This window comes from Sprattus sprattus, assembly GCF_963457725.1.
Source record: "Sprattus sprattus genome assembly, chromosome: 6".
NCBI classification, from domain to species: domain Eukaryota; kingdom Metazoa; phylum Chordata; class Actinopteri; order Clupeiformes; family Clupeidae; genus Sprattus; species Sprattus sprattus.
This window is the reverse complement of record NC_137925.1, coordinates 11,293,810-11,311,076: the sequence shown is the minus strand read 5'-3', so window position 1 is coordinate 11,311,076 and position 17,267 is coordinate 11,293,810. Positions and strand designations below refer to the sequence as shown.

Here is a 17,267-nt window from a genome sequence, read left to right as displayed (position 1 = left end):
TACCCGTGACCTCAACTGATATCGGAATCAGTTGAGGGGAAAATACAAACGCACACATTGCCAAGAATGCTTATGTGTGGCCTGTGTAGTGAAAATAAGTCATGCATTTATCATAAGTAGAGGCCTTTCTGCATTTTAAACTCTACTGGCCTCTTCCTCACAGATACACAAACACACTCTCTCACACACACACACACACACACACACACACACACACACACACACACACACAGTCTCACACACACACACACTCACACACACACACAGTCTCATCAGCCACGGTAGACAGCGCCATGCCCCCAAAGCCCATACGACCCTAAGTGAAACTAGAGCATTAGAGTGCTGAGTCATCACACAGCTACCCTATGATTAGCAGCTCGGTTGGTCCTGTCGCACCACTACCCCCATGCTGGCTTGTGCTCGACTGGGGGCAGAGGGACACAGTGACTCTGGGTTTTTTAGCCAGAGGGGGCAGCACTCATTTTAAAAAGTCATCATTATCCATGGATATGTTTCATCTCTTAAGACTCTTCCAGCATATATGTCACAGTATTCATGAAATAATTTGATTACTGACTCCATTGGCTTCTTTGCTGAAAAAGGAGTCTCCATGACAGCCAGATACAGCAACATGGATTTCACTCTTTTATCTCTTTATTTTATCACTGGCACACTTCACCATCTCCGTCTTTAATTTATACATGTATGTTTGTCTATATGATTCATGTCATGTACATAGTTAATACAATTAACTGGTCTTGATTGTATTATGATTCGAAGGGGAACAATTTAATTAAAAAATGATTCTCGATGAATCACGATGCATCTTGGCTTCAATGTTTTTTATTCATAAATACACGTACTCCCTTTGATTTAAACTTTTATAAAACAGCTGTTTTAAAAAAGGATACTCAAATTATATAAAACGCTGTCTGCTTTTTCAAAGAACATTACCCAGCAGTAGGCCTATGTCTAAATAATACAAATATATCCTGTCGCACCTACAGGATAATTCAATTCCTGCACTTTAAATAAAAATGTAGCATACAAACAGCTGGTTCTCATTCATATGGTTCAGGCCTATCTGTGGTAAATACTGCGTGCTGCAGTGAAATGGGTTTGAATGAGTTGTTTGAATGTATTATGCTGGAATGTATATTATTCAATAACATTGTTTAAAACAATTATTATTTAATTTCCCTGCATCAATTCAGAATCGGGGGGGCGGGGGGCACCGAAGAGGCTCAGCTCTCCATTTCCGTGCCCTCCGGCTCTCCTATCTCTTCCCCTTCAGAAGGGCACGGTGACTCGCCAGCTGGACGCCGGACATGCTCTCACAGAGGAGGCAGGAATGCCTCCATGCCCCAGATCGTCCCCAGACAGCAAATGGGTGTCTAATCAGATCTGCTCATTTCCAGTGGGATCCATCTGTCTATTGGTCCAGGACCTTCGATCGCCTCCCCCCCAACCCCCCCACCTAATAAAATCATGCTGTTATCTCACCCTGTGTAACAGGGGTGCGGCCTGCTCTGGCCCTCAGTGCTTTTAACGCAATCTGCCGTAAAGGCCATAACCCCCAACCCTCCACCACAAACCCTCTCCTTTATGAGGTGGAGTGGCTGAATGTGTCTTATCCTCTGGGGGGATCTCTCTATCCATTAGCCTTGAAGGTGCTCAGTCCACTCCTGAAGAATTTGGCACACATGGTGTGTAAGTATGCCAATTCAAAGGCTACTGGACTCCCACACATACTTTTGAGACAAACCTGTTGTAGTCACAATCAACATTTTACAAGCAGAAAGGAGCACACTCATATTGTAGTAAGAGGTTTGGCAGTTCTCACTTTTAAATAAATAAATGGATGATATCTTTCCCTGAAAAGAGGTTAGCGCCATCGACACAGACACCTACAGTCAAAGACAATCTCAGTATGTCACAATCACAACCATCATACACATACACGCATGATCATACTCATACTCACACCAATCACAGCAATACTGCAGCAGTTTGATAACAAATGAAATGGAACATACATGGCAGAGAGCTATTACAAAGCCCACAGGCAGGAGGCGCTACAGTGACCCTGCAACAGCAGCCATCCAGAGCTCTGAGAGGCTCTGCATAGGCAAGGGAACATTTTGGGGAAGGAAGGGGATTAGAACGGACCATAAGGGAAAGGATGGGAATGGGGGTTGCAGGCAAGCCAGGCACCTCTAAATTATCCTTTTAAGCCTATTGGCATATCCTACTGGCAAGTGTGCGAGGATAAGGGGGGAAGGGGTTTAGAGAGGGGGGAAGAAATGTAGGAGGCAAGGATGCAAAAAGGGAGCAAGGGCACAAGTAATAGGGCGCTGTCTCACTACCCAGCGAGCATGCCCTTGAGAATGCGAGGTGAAAGTGATTACTTGTTTGCTACGGGGCAAACCCTATCAGCCATACCATCGTACCATGATAACATACAGTCTGTTAAAGAAAAAAGGCAAGGTATGGATAGGCACTCCTCTGGATAAACTGATCTCAATGATCGCCATTCGCGCCCATGCAGATAATGCAGATGTCGTGCGTATGTGAACACGTGTACAACTTCGGTCCGCTCATCCTGCTACCATACGCAGAGGGCCGAGACTCAGCTGTTCTGTCCCTCGGAGCAGAGAGCCACTCAGATAACTACGCGCACTCCGTCCAACTTTCATGCCGTTTGGCTTCAAAAGAGCTCCTGGGAGACTCTTGGCATACTACATGAGGGGAAAATAAATCATTACCCTTTTCTGGGATCCCCGCCGGGCATCCAGGGAGAAAATGCAAAAAACCAGACACCTATTCCATGTCCTCACGGAAGGCCTAAGGGAATGCACTGCACAGTTTTCACATGTTTCCTTTTTTTTATAAGCTGGCTAGGCTACAATAGGATTGCAAACACATAGAGGTCTCTAAACACACTCAAATGTTGTGCCAGTTACTGCAAAGGTTATTGAGGTCTACGGCATGCGGTCTCCAGAAAGCATGCCGTATGTGCTATGGGCCGCAGGGTATCGAGGATGTACACATGCACACATACACCGCATCAGCTGTACCTGTGCCCGATTCAGGTAATGCGTCTTTTGACTTAACGATTTTTAGATCATTCCACCCATAAGCTGTTCCCATGTGTCTATGAGTTCTGTCTTTTGTTTTTACTATACACCCTGGGTCGGTTAACTGACACGGGTACAAAAATCCCATTAGCTTGTCTGTTTTTTTTACCCTTCTTCTCCTCCCTGGCATGCAGGCATTTATTTACGTCTTTACCCTCTCACCTCTCTTCTTGCTCACTTGACCCCGTGCCCATCTCCTCCTCTGCACCCTGTGCTGTTTATCATTTCTTGACTTCCTTTTCACACTTCAACCAATCGGTTCCGTCTCAAACATATCTCAAACACATCTCAAACATATTTCAAACACGTCTCAGGGCCCTTTCCTTTAGGCAAATAACTTCACCTCCAGATCTCCTCATCTGTTAAACCTAAAACCCAAACCCCACGCTGTCCTGTCCTGTCCTGTCCTGTCCTGTCCTGTCCTGTCCTGTCCTGTCCTGTCCTGTCCTCTCCTTCTATTCTGCTCTCCACTCGCCTCCCCCACCCCCCAGATGAGCCCAACCTGCTCCCTCAGCTTCAACCTCCCCGCATCCATCCCCGCGTCTCAGGCAGGCTCCCCAAGCCGTGCAGAGGAAGGAGGCTGAAATACCTGCTGCTCCGTCTCCCTGCTCCATCGAAGGGAAGGAAGGAGGTGTGTGTCTGTGTGTGTGTGTGTGTGTGTGTATGTGTGTGTTTGTGTGAGAGAGAGTCTGCATGCCTGTGTGAAGGTCTGAGTGTGTGTGGTTGCCTGCTGCTCCAGAACGGCCTGAGCACTAAAGGGTTACAGGTGCCTGGGGTCGTCACCCCCACGGAAATGAGCCGGAGAGGGGCGAAGAGGAGGAGGAAGGGTGGCTTAGAGGGTCGGGATATGCTTGGGGAAAGAGAGGGACTGGCCGAGGGGTGTCAGAAGGGGGAAACAGAAGGGGTGATAGGGGTATCAAGGAGAGGGTAAGGGGCATCTATTTGAGGGGAACGACTAACTGAAATTTTAAGTATTGGAAAGAAGTGGATTCACTTGAATTTGCCAAACGCAAAAGAATGAGTGCACGTGAGTGAGTTTGTGTGGAGAGACAGAAGAGAGATGGAGAGAGAAACAGACAGACGGACAGATAGACAGATGGAGAGACAATGAGCCTGTGAGTTGAGTGAAAATGTAGAGGAAGAGAGTGAGGGGAAGAGAGTTGAATGGAGACAGAGAGCATGAAACAGAGGACATGAAAACAAGGGAACGAGGAACACAAAATAGAAGCAAGAGAAAGCGGAAGACAGAGAGAATATAGAGAGATGGCTCTTCGAGGTGTCAGTGGAGCTGTGCTGAGGCAATTGGCCAGTAGGGGTCATAGTCAGGAGGAAGGGATTGGGGGTGGGGGGGGGGGGGGGGATGGTTGAGGGGGATGGGGTGGGGGGGGGTTGGTGGGCAGGTGACACTTACGTGAAGCCGAAGGCCACCAGGGCACCACTAACCACTATAAAGTCCAGGATGTTCCAAAGGTCGCGGAAATAGGAGCCCTGGTGCAGGACCAGACCCAGATCCACCATCTGCAAGGACAGACAGACAGACAGACAGACAGACAGACAGACAGACAGGCAGACAGGCAGACAGACAGACAGACAGACAGACAGACAGACAGACAGGCAGGCAGACAGACAGACAGACAGACAGACAGACAGAGAAAGACAGCCAGAGAGACAGAGTGAGAGGGATTATCAATAACATAATATAACATAACATTTTAAAACCCTATTAAATTAAATTGATATTTATTCATTCAACATTCAAGTTAATAACAACAGCAGCGTGTCTGTCACAATCTAAAGGAGGGTCTTTAGGTCTAAAGACCTTTATGTTCTCAGTGCGTGAATTTGACTCTGAGAGGATGGAGAACAGAAGAGAACTCCTTGACAAAAAACAGAGGAAAGGTCACGTCAGCCTACATCAGACCTCACACACAACGATCTTGCTAAAAACAGCATTGCTTTTTTTTTCTGGGATGCTTTGTGCTATCACAGACACAAAGGCCAGAGCAGAGAAACACAGAGGGGATTAACCACTACCTTAATCAGCATTTCAAAGGTGAAGACTCCAGTGAAGACGTAGTCAAAGTAGCGCAGCACCTGTTAACACACAGAGACAAGAGTAAGACAGAGAGGATGGATGGGGTAAGAGATACAGACAGAAAGAGAGAGAGAGAGAGAGAGAGAAATAAAGAAGGACAATGAAGTAAGGGAAAAAGAGAGAGATAAAGAAAGAACAGAGAAAGGGATAGAAAGACAGATACCCAAAGTTAAACATGCCCACAGCTATCCTCACAGATGGGAGTGAAATGATTGGGGGGTCCAGGGAGACCATGCAGAGCCTGACACACACCACTGACAACAGAAGGAGGGATGGGGAGAAGAAGAAAGACAGATGGACAAGGAGGAGAAGAAAAGAGGAAGGAGGACTACGGGTGGATGGATGGGCAGATTGATGCGAGTTCGGATGGATAGAGGGGTGGACTGATGGGCTCCAAGTTGAAGAAGTATGTGACGTGCTTAAAGGACATAAAGATGTTCTTAACTCTTCCTAGATACTGATTAACCAGGAAAATAAACAGCTTCTAAACAAACTCAAAGGACTGTTTGAAGGCCCGGGGTGTTTATAGGAAGCAGAAAATTGGCTTACATTGTTCCGAGGGGACTCAGGCCAGACCGGGTCTTCAGCAGCCAAGGCAATACTGCTCAAAGCGATGACCAACAGGATGGTCATCTCAAAGTAAACCAGTGTAGCAATGTAATGGCACAGTCTCCGAAACCTAAGTAAGAGTGACACAATTACAATTGATCCTTCAGAATCCATTAAATACAGTTAATAACACTAAATGTTCACTATTAAATACATTAAAAAAAAGCATAATTTATGATTGAATGTCCTGTACTTAAAAGTGAATCTGATAACTGCCTCCAGTATTTCAGTCATTAAGAGAGAGATTTGAAGTTAGTGAAGAAACACTGTTTGATTGACTCACGGATTGGTGGTGGACAGTATGAACATGGAGGAATACGGAGGCATGGGCCTAGGACCACCTTCTTTTGGGTTATCATCATCGTCATTCTTATCCTCCTTCTTGGGGAGAGGCTCAGTGTTTGCATTTTTATTGACTGAGTGAGATGAGGATGAAGGAAAGAAGGAAAGAAAAAAAAAAAGAAAGAAAAGAGAACGTTTACCAAGGCTCACTATAAAGGATAAGAATGTATCGCAGTAAATTATTTTGTTAGTTACCCACAACTTTAACACTCAGCCAAATTGTTATTTTTCCATATTCTTAAAATATGCATTTCATTATTATTTATAAGCACTTAATAGTTCATACATCCTCACTGGTCACATGAAAACAGGGCAACTCAATCCATATGTAACAGCCATTATGCCAAACAAAAAGGTCCCATGCAAACCAATCTCATGAAAATCCCATATGGCAAAACAACAATCTCACTTTGCAGGATGGCGTTGTGCGAGGGGAACATGGGTGGCATGTCCAGAGCGGTGTGGTCCGGCCGTGGGTAGCCCATGCAGGTCAGATAGGCCATGCTGGTGGCGTGGCTGGGCATTGGTGGCCCCTCGGGGCCAGGGGATGGCTGGTAGAGGCTGTGGCTACTGTTGGCCAGGTTGAGGCGGCTGGTGTGGGGGGTGGTGGTGGTGGTGACGGTGCCACGGTTGCGGCTGGAGGAGGTGCCGGTGGGTGGCTGGGTGGCCAGCTTGCTGTTCATCACGTTGTCTAGGTCCTCACTGTACACACTGTCATGCCTGGACAGGCTCTTCTGGATAGGCCGCGTGGTAGAGAGAGTGGGTCCGCCTGACTGGCCTTCCCTACAGATGCAGGCAGAGAGGAATGATTGAATGGAGAAAAGACAAATAAATTATGTCTTCTGCTATAACTTTGCAGCCATAGCTGGCAGACATTAGCAGCAAAAAAAAAGACATTAACTATGGTCCAGTGTATCTATTCACTGCAGTTATTGTTGCTTTGAATAAGAGCTAGATGAGAGACAAATAAATACATTGTTGAATTAATGAATAAAAAACTGACATGATGCAAGAGGAAAACTATGATCTTGAAGTTGGACAATTGAGCCTGCATATCTCTTTCCCATCTGAGCCTTCCCATCATGCACCCTTCTCCAGGGTCCACCCCTTATACTTACTTCCTGACTCTGTGTTGGCGGGCCCTCTCTCCTCTCTCCCGCTTGCACTCCCCCTCGCTGCCTGAGGCGGCGCTGTGGCGATGCCTCCTGGGCTTGCGTTCCCCACCCTCTGAGTTCCCCCCTCCCTCCGAGTTCTTGCTCCGGTGTTTGCGTCCTCCTCCCTCCTCGTCCTCGTGGGCCCTGCGGTGGCCCCGGGGCCTACGGTGCTGCTCTGGGCCTTTCCCCTCCGCGTCCCGGGTGCGGCAGCTCTGGCCCCTATGGTGGCTACGCCTGTGTGGCTTCTCCTCACCTCCCTCAAGGTTTGTCATGCTTCCGCATGGGGGGTGGTGGTGGTGGTGGTGTGGGTGGCTGTGGTGATTTTGGCTCTGGTGCTCGCTCTCCGGTTCCTTGCGGTTCCGCCGTGAAGAGGACTCGGTGGAGTCAGCTCTCTCGTAAGGTCTCCCCGGACCAGAACCACCTTCTCCTCCGCCTGCACCTTCGTCTCCTGCTCCTCCTCCTCCACCTCCCTCTCCCCCTTCCCCTCCTCCCGTGCTTCCTGCACGCTCGTGAAGCCGCGTCTGCTTGCGGAAGATCTCCTCGGCACGCTGCTGGCTGAGCCTGGCCTCCTGCTCGGCCTCGCGCTCTCCCGGCCGGGTCTTGTTGGTGTTGTTGTTGCGGTTCTCCTGGGGGTCCACCACCAGCGGCCTGTCCAGGTGGGTCTTCGTGTCTGACCGGACGTGACGCGAGTAGTTCACCTGAGTAATGAGGAGAAAGAACAAGTAAGGAGAGAGACAGGACTGTGCAAAGTGCCAACTAAACGCCTGGCACACTTGCCTTGCCTTCTGAGTAACATGTAACAACATCTTCTCCTCTCTACAAATCAGTGGTTTACTACATGGACAGAGGGATGCATGTACTTATGAAGGTAGACACAAATATCCAAGAGCACATTGAAGTGCATTATGAGATCAAGAAACATTTGGAATTTGATGGCAACTCATAGAGGATTCTACTAGTTTCATTCTCTCTGTTGGCTCATCTCTCTCTCTCTCTCTTTCTCTCTCTATCTCTCTCTCTCTCTCTCTGTCTTTCCTTGCCTCTCACCTTCCAGCGGTCTTCTGGTTCTATCTCGTTGTAAAGGGCCTCTCTGCTGTTCACCAGCGTCTGTTTGCGCAGCTCAACGGTGCGCTGCTCCCACACTGAGTTCTTGTTGTTTTTCGTGTCATTATTCTTCTGCTGCTCTTTACTGTTGACAGAAAGAGAGGGAGAGAGATAGAGAGATAGAAAGACAGATAGAGGGGTTGGAAGGGAAAGAAAGAAGGAGAGAGGGAGAGTGTCAGAGTGTAGCGGGGGAGATAGAGAGGAAGAGAGGAGGATAACAGAATTTGGGTGAGGGTTTGGTGAAGTGGCAAAGTAGGAGAAAAAGGGACAGTGAGTGTGAAAGAGAGACAGAGAGCAAGAGACGGAGAGAGAGAGACAGAGGGCAAGAGAGGGAGAGAGAGACAGAGAGCAAGAGAGGGAGAGAGAGAGAGACAGAGAGCAAGAGAGGGAGAGAGAGAGAGGGAGAGAGAGAGACAGAGAGCAAGAGAGGGAGAGAGAGAGACAGAGAGCAAGAGAGGGAGAGAGAGAGAGACAGAGGGCAAGAGAGGGAGAGAGAGAGACAGAGAGCAAGAGAGGGAGAGAGAGAGACAGAGAGCAAGAGAGGGAGAGAGAGAGACAGAGGGCAAGAGAGGGAAAGAGAGAGAGACAGAGAGCAAGAGAGGGAGAGAGAGAGAGAGAGAGACAGAGGGCAGAGAAAGGTGATTGCGTGAAAGTGCATCAGACTCCTCAGAGAAGAGATATACATACACAACATTGGGCTGAGGGTGACGGGAGGAGTATGGGGGCAGGGATGGGCAGTGGGCAGTTAAGGTCAGGGCCAAGGGGTCAGGGGTCACCCTACACAACCAACAGCAGAGACACGGGGCTACTGGTGGGCCAGCAGCCAGCTACTGCTTCACAAAGCGGGGCCACGGCGCCAGCCAGCCAGCCAGCCGTTTGGAAAAGCTCACAGAGCACAGATATGACTGAAGAAGATGAGGAGGAGGAGTTTAATGATGACGCATGATGAGAACATGAGCTTCTTAACAGTCAGGACAGTACAAAAGCCACACAACCCACAAGAACGGCTAAAACCAGAGAAAGAGAGAGAGTGACAGGGAGAAAGAACGAGAGAAAGACAGAGAGAGAGAAAGTATAGAAATACATCACAGTAAAGACATAGAGGTGGCTTTAGAGAGAGAGAGAGAGAGAGAGAGAAACGAGAGAGAGAAACGAGAGAGAGATAGAGAGAGAGAGAGAGAGAGAGAGAGAGAGAACACAGAAAATCTAGAGACACACACAGGAACAAAGACATGCAGAGAGAGATTAAGGGTAAGAAAGAGAGAGGGAAAGAGAGAGGGAAAGAGAGAGGGAAAGAGAGAGGGCGAGATAGAGAGAAGCTTTCCCTTCAACTCCCAGCATCCTCTATGACAAACAGTGTGGGTGGAGCACAACTGAAAGGGACAGACGGCAACAGAAGAGGGGCAGCGACTACATCAGAGAGGAAACCCCCCCACCCAAATTAAAAACAGGAAATGAAACCAACTCATGATGAGACCATCAAAGACAGGAGAGACACAACTGAAACAAAAGGTGAAAGAAGGGTGGGAGGGAATGGCTGGAAGGCGTGAAACGGAAAGCAGTAAAAAAAGAACTGAAGAGGATGAGTATAAATGAATAAATACCAGTCCAGAAACTGTTCAGAAGCGTTGAGACGCTCTGTGCTTACTGTAACTCTGAGGAAGGAAACAGGGGGTGAGCAAAATGGCAAGACAAACACCTCTCTCTCTTTCTCTCTCTCTCTCTCTCTCACTCCCCGTTCTTTTTCCATTTTCTCTTACTCGCCTGGTATTAATGTCTTTATATCCCCCGTTTTCTTTTACTCAACTTTGTGCTCTTGTTCTCTTTATCACTGCTGTTGTTTTTTTCTACATCCATCATTCGTGAAACAAAAAAGAAAAGTAGAAATAGAAGAATTTACCCCCCCCCCTCCTTACAGTGAAAACAACCATCTACCATCACCCATGACTGTGAGGGAGGTCTGAAAGTTAAACTCAGAATTAGTCAAACAAGTATCATATGTAAGATGTGGTTTTGTGTGTGTGTGTGTGTGTGTGTGTGTGTGTGTGTGTGTGTGTGTGTGTGTGTGTGTGTGTGTGTGTGTGTGTGTATGTTTGTGCAAGTGTTTCTTTGTGTGTGTGTATGTGTATGTCGGTGTGTGTGTGTGTGTGTGTGTGTGGGGGGGGGGGGGCGTATATGTGTTAACACCCATACACACCCACATGTACACTGCGTGTGTTAATTGGTCATGCAGCATCCTAACATCACTAGCCTTTTGCTGAGGAGAAGATCAAAGAACAACAGTCCCTCTGAAAATGTGCAGGTGTCACAGATCAAACATCAGCATGTGGTGTCTCTGTGTGTGTGTGTGTGTGTGTTTGTGTGGTATCTGAGCATAAACTGAGTTAAAAGAACACACACAATGACATGTGGGGAAGGATAAGAGAGAGAAAAAGTAAGAGAGGTCACCGTAGATGAGAGCGAACATATGAGTGTGTGTGTGTGTGTGTGTGTGTGTGTGTGTGTGTGTCTGTGTGAATTTCTGTGTGCATGTATTTGCTTTTGCAAAGAGAGGTTTTATGTTATGACGTCTAAAAAGTGAGCAAGTTAAGGAGCATAAGGGAGAGAATGAGAGAGGGTGTGCATCTGCCTATGAGAGAGACAGAGAGAAGAGACAGAGTGAGGGAGAGTGTGTCTTTATATGACAGAGAGAGGCAAAAGAGAACGAGAGAGAGAAAGTCTGTCTGTCTGTGTGTCTTTCTGTGTGTGTGTGTGTGTGTGTGTGTGTGTGTGTGAGAGACTATCAGAGAGAAACAGAGAAAAAGAGAAAGAGACAGACTCACGCTGCAATGGAGAGATTGGCAGCTGACTGTGGGCTCACTTCAGCCACCTCCTTGGCTTTCGCAAGGGAATTTGCTTTTTTGGCTGCCGCCTCTTCTGCTTGCTCATCCTGATAACATAGATATGGGAGTTAGAATGTAAGTATGTGTGTCTGTGTTCCTGTATGTGTGTTTATGTGTGTGGGTGATTAGCTGTGTGTATGTATGTGTGTGTATGAATGTGTGTGTGTGTATGAATGTGTGCGTGTGTGTGTGTGTGTGTGTGTGTGTGTGTGTGTCTGTGTGTGTGTGTTTGTGTGTGTCTCTGTGTGTGTGTGTGTGTGTGTGTGTTAGCCAGTGATGGGTTTGTGCGTTTGGTGAAGGTGCATGCGAGTGTCCATACAGCACCTTGGTCAGCTCTTGTGCATTGGCCAGATTGTCCACAGCGATAGCCAAGAACACATTAAGCAAGGTATCTATCATCCAGGAGTTAAAGAAGAGTGCTTTGTATATGGAGGAAACAACTATGGTTTGTGTAGACACAAGACAGAGCGCCCTAATTTCATTGAAGGGCAACTGGCAACGGTCAAAGCTACGAGCAACAAGCAATGTCCGCCATGCATGAACTAAAGCTAATTGAATAACTTGGCAAAACAATTTCGCTAATTTAATACAGTACCATCAGCATGATCCTAAGCGCAAACATGGGTGGGTCAGTGCAATCCTCCCTCACACCACACAATAGCTTTAGTTTATGCGCTACAGACTTTACTCGCTGCTCCGCCCGCTGCTTTGTCCGCTGCTTTGCCCGCTGCTTTGCCCGCTGCTTTGCCCGCTGCTTTGCCCGCTGCTTTGCCCGCTGCTTTGCCCGCTGCTTCACTTGTTTATTTTGCTCATTGATCGTCAATAAAATAAGTTTGTTTGTATTACTTCAGTTCAGTTATTGTGTAAGCAATAATACGTTGTGTTTGAGTTGGTGTTTGTGTTTGTGTTTGTGTTTGTGTGTGTTTGTGGCGTCTTCCTGTGGGCCCTTTAGGCACTTAGCATGTAAGGATACAGTTGCCAAAGAGTGTGAGCACTATGAAGAAGACGGAAAAGACCATTCCCGTCCGCACTCCACCCTGAGACTCGATGCCATCATACATCACCACGTTCCAGTCCTCTCCAGTCAGGATCTGAGGGGAAAACACAAACACTATCAGTGAGTGTATGTTTGTTTCTATCAAAGTGTGTGAGTGAATGTGTGTGTGTAGGTCCGTGTGTGTGTGTGTGTGTGTGTGTGTGTGTGTGTGTGTGTGTGTAGTGGTATGTATCATTGGGGCCTCATGCTATATATACGGACAAATGTCCTGTTATTTTTGTTTGTATAATTTGTTATATTTTGTTAGTACCCATTGATTTCTGGGATTCATCATTAAGCACACCAGGGTAAGAGCAGATTTGTAGGATTAAGAGTGTTTGATGCATCTGGAGTTGAAAATTGTGTGTGCGTGTGTGTGTGTGCGTTTGTGTGTGCGTTCGTGTGTGCGTTCGTGTGTGCGTTCATGTGTGCGTGTGTTTGTTCATGCATGTGTGTGCATGTGTGTCTGTGTCTGTGTGTGTGTGTGTGTGTGTGTGTGTGTGTTTGTGTGTGTGTGTGTGTGTGTATTGGGGTGATGTATCAGTGGATGTATCACCTGGAACACTGTCATTATTGCTGCAGGAAAGGTATCAAAGTTGGTAGGGGGAGTGCCGGATTCAAAGTTAAACCTGGGAGAGCAGAAACCAGACATCATGTCAAAGAGAGCTTTTGTGATTCATGATGAATGTGCACGTCTGCGCTCGAAAGAACAATCTGCTCATTTATTCATAGATGGCAAAACAAAACACACCAAAGAACATCACATGAATGAACCAACAAAACCCTAAGCAGAGACAAAGGAAGGCTTTTCTTTGAATTGTTTGACAATGGCATTTTCTATTGCCATTGCTTAGTGTATGAACTGAAGTTTGTATCACATGGAAGGAGAACGGATGCTTACTGGCCCCCAAAGAGCTGCATGCCCAGAAGAGCAAAGACCACGATGAAGAGGAAGAGGAGGAAGAGCAAGCTGATGATGGACTTCATGGAGTTGAGCAGGGAGACCACCAGGTTCCTCAGTGAGGCCCAGTACCTGAGAGCAGAGACAGAGAGAAACAGAGGCAGAGTGAAAGAAAGAAAGAAAGAGAGAGTGTGTGTGTGTGTGTGTGTGTGTGTGTGTGTGTGTGTGTGTGTGTGTGTGTGTGTGTGTGTGTGAAAGAGAGAAGGAAAGAAGGTGAAAAGGCCATTGATTTATGGCAATCACAGCTGAGCAGTGGGTGATTGATCTAACGTCACAGGGCGTCCAAAGCAGACTCCAGACAGACAAATGACTTCCGTGTAACGGAACAGATGAGACAGAGAGGCACAGGCAGCGTGGACTGGACCTGGACCGGGCCTGGGCCGGGAGACAGGGGAAACTCACTTGGTGACTTTGAAGATCCTCAATAACCTGAGAGCGCGCAACACACTGATGCCAAAGGAGGTGCCAGGCTGGATCATTGCCCAGAAGACCTCGAATATGCTGCCACATATGACCTGCCACACAAACACACACACACACACACACACACATATATATAAACATGTGCATACACTCGGTGCACACACATACACACACACACACACACACACACACACACACACACACACACACACACACACACACACAAGTAAGCAACCAGACATAGACGTGTAAACAAATACATGCAGACCTACAGTACTACACATACATACAGTATACACCTGGCATTAAAATGCATCTTGCATCCAGATTGTATCGAGATATATGCTATGATTTTAACCAGATTACATTTACACCTGGTATTATTATGCATGTCTACATTGAGATCTGACTGAGATCCGATAGCTGTGTCCAGCTCTCGTCGCATCCTCCTCTCGTTTGCAGGGGTCCAAAAAAACAACAGACAACCAGCAAAAGCTTGCAGGTTTGGAACAGTCGCACGCCATCACATATTTATTGTAAATGGATTTACAACGTGCAAATGTATTTACATCTGTGTTCAGTATGATCACAACGCCTCTTTGACCACCTCTGGAGGTGGTTTGGCCGATAAGATCACAATCCATCCTGTATGCGACTTGAGTGTATTCACACCCATACTTTCATGTGGTCAAGCACTACCCGATTCCAATCTGATCACCCAAAACACAGTTTAACGCCAGGTGTAAAAATTCCCAAAGGTGTGTGGCAAAAACAAGACCATCAATTATGTATTGACAGTATTATGCAACACCATCAGCTCCATGGTTTCCATTTTACACAGTACCAAGGACCTGGTCGTCGTATCAGAAAACAAACATGTAACACAGATGCCCTAATGAACTTTTCTGTTTAAGTACTATAAGTAATATTTTTTAGATATTAGAAAAATATTAAATTAGTGGTAAAATACCATCAAAACACTATCTGTCTCCATATGCCTAAACATTATAGGCATCTTACTTATTTATTTAATGTTTCTGTGTTTGTTCATATTGCATTTGGACAAAATTAACCTTCAGAAGCAACACTTTCAATTTAGTGAAACTTTCAACTCAGAGATATCAACTGGCTAACGTCAGTTTTTAAGCCAGGGATATCAGTATCATCATATCTACAGCATGTCAGCAGACACATGACCACATAAAAATGAATTCAAAAATACCTAATGGTTCAAACTTGGCTATTGCCCTCTACTTAAAAGCACCTAAAAAGACAAACAGGGCAGAGGGAAAACTCACAATGCAGTCGAAGCAGTTGAAGGAGGAGTGAAAGTAAGGGTTTGTCCCCAGTCCATACATCTTTATGCACATCTCTGACATGAAGATGGCCAGAAAAATGAACTCGGCAAAATCTGGATGAAAAAAGGCACAGGGGAGCAAGGAGTGAGAACAGCACAAAACGGAGATCAAAAGAGATCTCACTGAAGCTATTAGGAGACAACATTGTGAAAGTGAGACATTGAAATAATGTTGAGGGAACCTAAAAGGGTGTGAGAATGCAAACAGAAATCCAAATGTTAAAAATGATCATCGTATCCCACTAAAACCCGGTTCCGATGCTCACAGACAGCCTTTGATTGGGCTGCCTATGTCAACCAGACCTGGCAAACACAGACCCCTGCCTTCGGGCTGTCAATAGGCTGCAGGGCAGCAGAGACGGTATGACCCTACGTCAGGAAGCCTACGGCCACCCAGACACTTCCAATGGGCCATCTGGCTAATTAGCAGAATTCTTTTTACAAGGTTCTCTCCCAAATAATGACTTAAAGCTCTCCCAGGGCGAGTGAACGAGTGATACAAAAGGATGATGCACCTTATTTGGCGAGCAAGAACATTACATGCTCAGGAAAATCCCAGACGTCAGACCCCTCTCACAACACACACACACACACACACACACACTCACACACACACACACACACACACACACAATCCTTTTGGCCACCCATTTCAAAACAGTCACAACATTAGAGGGGGCCCCCGAAGGACAACACTCACAGAGGAAGTCGGAGAGGAAGTCGGGCTGGTCGTAGTGCACAACGGCCACGCACAGCGTGTTGAGGCCCACCAGGCAGAGCACGGACCAGTAGAAGGCCTGCGTCTTCACCACGTGGCGGACGAAGAAGCGCAGCCGCCTTTCCCGCTTGTCCCAGGTGGTGCCCTCCAGCTTGGAGCTCTTCAGGCTGGCACGGGCGAATGGAGAGCCTGGGGACGGGAGCGGAGGGCGGGGGCACAGGCAGGAGGAGAGGACGGGCATGGAGGGTGAACCAATTAGCAAGTGTGGGTATGATGGGGCGGGGGACAGGAAAGAGGGAAAGCAGAGGAAAGGAGGAGGCAAAAGAGATGGATATAACAGTAAAGAGGATTGGAGGGGGGGGGGGGGGGGGGGGTGAGGAGGTCGGTAAAAGATGGAAAGTTCCAGGTGGAAAAGAAGGAGATGGAGAGAGAGAGAAGGGGGAGTGTGACAACACAGAAATGTTCACACGTGTTGGATGGATGAAGAATAGAGAGTGAGGGGCGGTGAGTAGAGGACGAGGTTTGAGAACAGCACAAGTATAGAACAGTTGCAGAACTGTGAAGTCACTGGAGCGAAACAGAGTCCCAAACAGAAGGAAAAGGCCTCCCACCCTGTTACTGTGTGCATCAGCAGCCCCCCCTGGGTGAACCCAACCACTCCCTCAGCTGATCCGCTGGGCTCTGCTGCTGTTGACATGGGTGTAGCTTAATCACACACCCTTAGGACACCCTACTGTATATCTGCTGAGCATATGCATCCTGCGTGTTACGCGTCCGCAGACTGCTGACTCTGTTTACCTCAGTCCACCCCGGAGAAAGAGCTCTGCTCAATCATCCTTAATAGGTAGCCAGCACTGTGCCTATTTGGGGAGCGCTGAGCCTGGGTGCATGGGTGCATGCCTGTTTGTATTTGTGTTCACATTAGAATTTTGTGTGTGCCTAGCAGGGAGTGTTTTTTATAAGGGTACATGGTCTATATTTGTGTCTGCGTGTGCATATTCGTTTTCGTTGATTAAGAGTGTGTGTTTGCCCGACTGCATCCTCCCATTACGTATACTCAGAGCGCATTGTAGATTGTGGGTAATAAACTATGTGTGTGTGTGTGTGTGTGTGTGTGTGTGTGTGTGTGTGTGTGTGTGTGTGTGTGTGTGTGTGTGTGTGTGTGTGTGTGTGTGTGTGTGTGTGTTTGTGTGTGTGTGTGTGTTTGTGTGTGTGTGTGTGAGCGCTCAGACATCATTCTCACCTAGAGCGTCTCCTTCTGCCTCCTCTGGGTTCAAGAGGTCATTCTTGTTCTTCTTGAGGGTGGGCCTCCTCCGCGACCCTGTAAGGATATCACACTCTGTGACTCACTTCCACAACTCTGCGACTCACTCCCACAACTCAGTGACTCACTTCAACTCACTCCAACTCACCAACTGAGTCCAGTGGAGTGGACAGAACCCAAACACA

The 17,267-nt window shown here is 47.3% G+C and overlaps 1 protein-coding gene across 1 annotated transcript in view; it reads right to left on the bottom strand.

The window, feature by feature from the left end:
• The window catches only part of LOC308367150 (voltage-dependent P/Q-type calcium channel subunit alpha-1A-like), a gene marked incomplete at both ends in the record, with an annotated part of 69,137 nt that overhangs the window by 17,419 nt on the left and 34,451 nt on the right, over positions 1-17,267 (bottom strand). Inside the window, 17 exons of the mRNA XM_080840964.1 lie at positions 4,549-4,655; positions 5,172-5,231; positions 5,782-5,911; positions 6,125-6,257; positions 6,593-6,966; positions 7,302-8,035; positions 8,385-8,526; positions 10,046-10,096; positions 11,264-11,370; positions 11,648-11,715; positions 12,297-12,414; positions 12,916-12,988; positions 13,261-13,392; positions 13,723-13,835; positions 15,042-15,154; positions 15,801-16,007; positions 17,062-17,139. Coding sequence (XP_080697090.1) covers positions 4,549-4,655; positions 5,172-5,231; positions 5,782-5,911; positions 6,125-6,257; positions 6,593-6,966; positions 7,302-8,035; positions 8,385-8,526; positions 10,046-10,096; positions 11,264-11,370; positions 11,648-11,715; positions 12,297-12,414; positions 12,916-12,988; positions 13,261-13,392; positions 13,723-13,835; positions 15,042-15,154; positions 15,801-16,007; positions 17,062-17,139 — 2,740 coding nt within the window. The remainder of the gene's footprint in view (positions 1-4,548; positions 4,656-5,171; positions 5,232-5,781; positions 5,912-6,124; positions 6,258-6,592; positions 6,967-7,301; positions 8,036-8,384; positions 8,527-10,045; positions 10,097-11,263; positions 11,371-11,647; positions 11,716-12,296; positions 12,415-12,915; positions 12,989-13,260; positions 13,393-13,722; positions 13,836-15,041; positions 15,155-15,800; positions 16,008-17,061; positions 17,140-17,267) is intronic.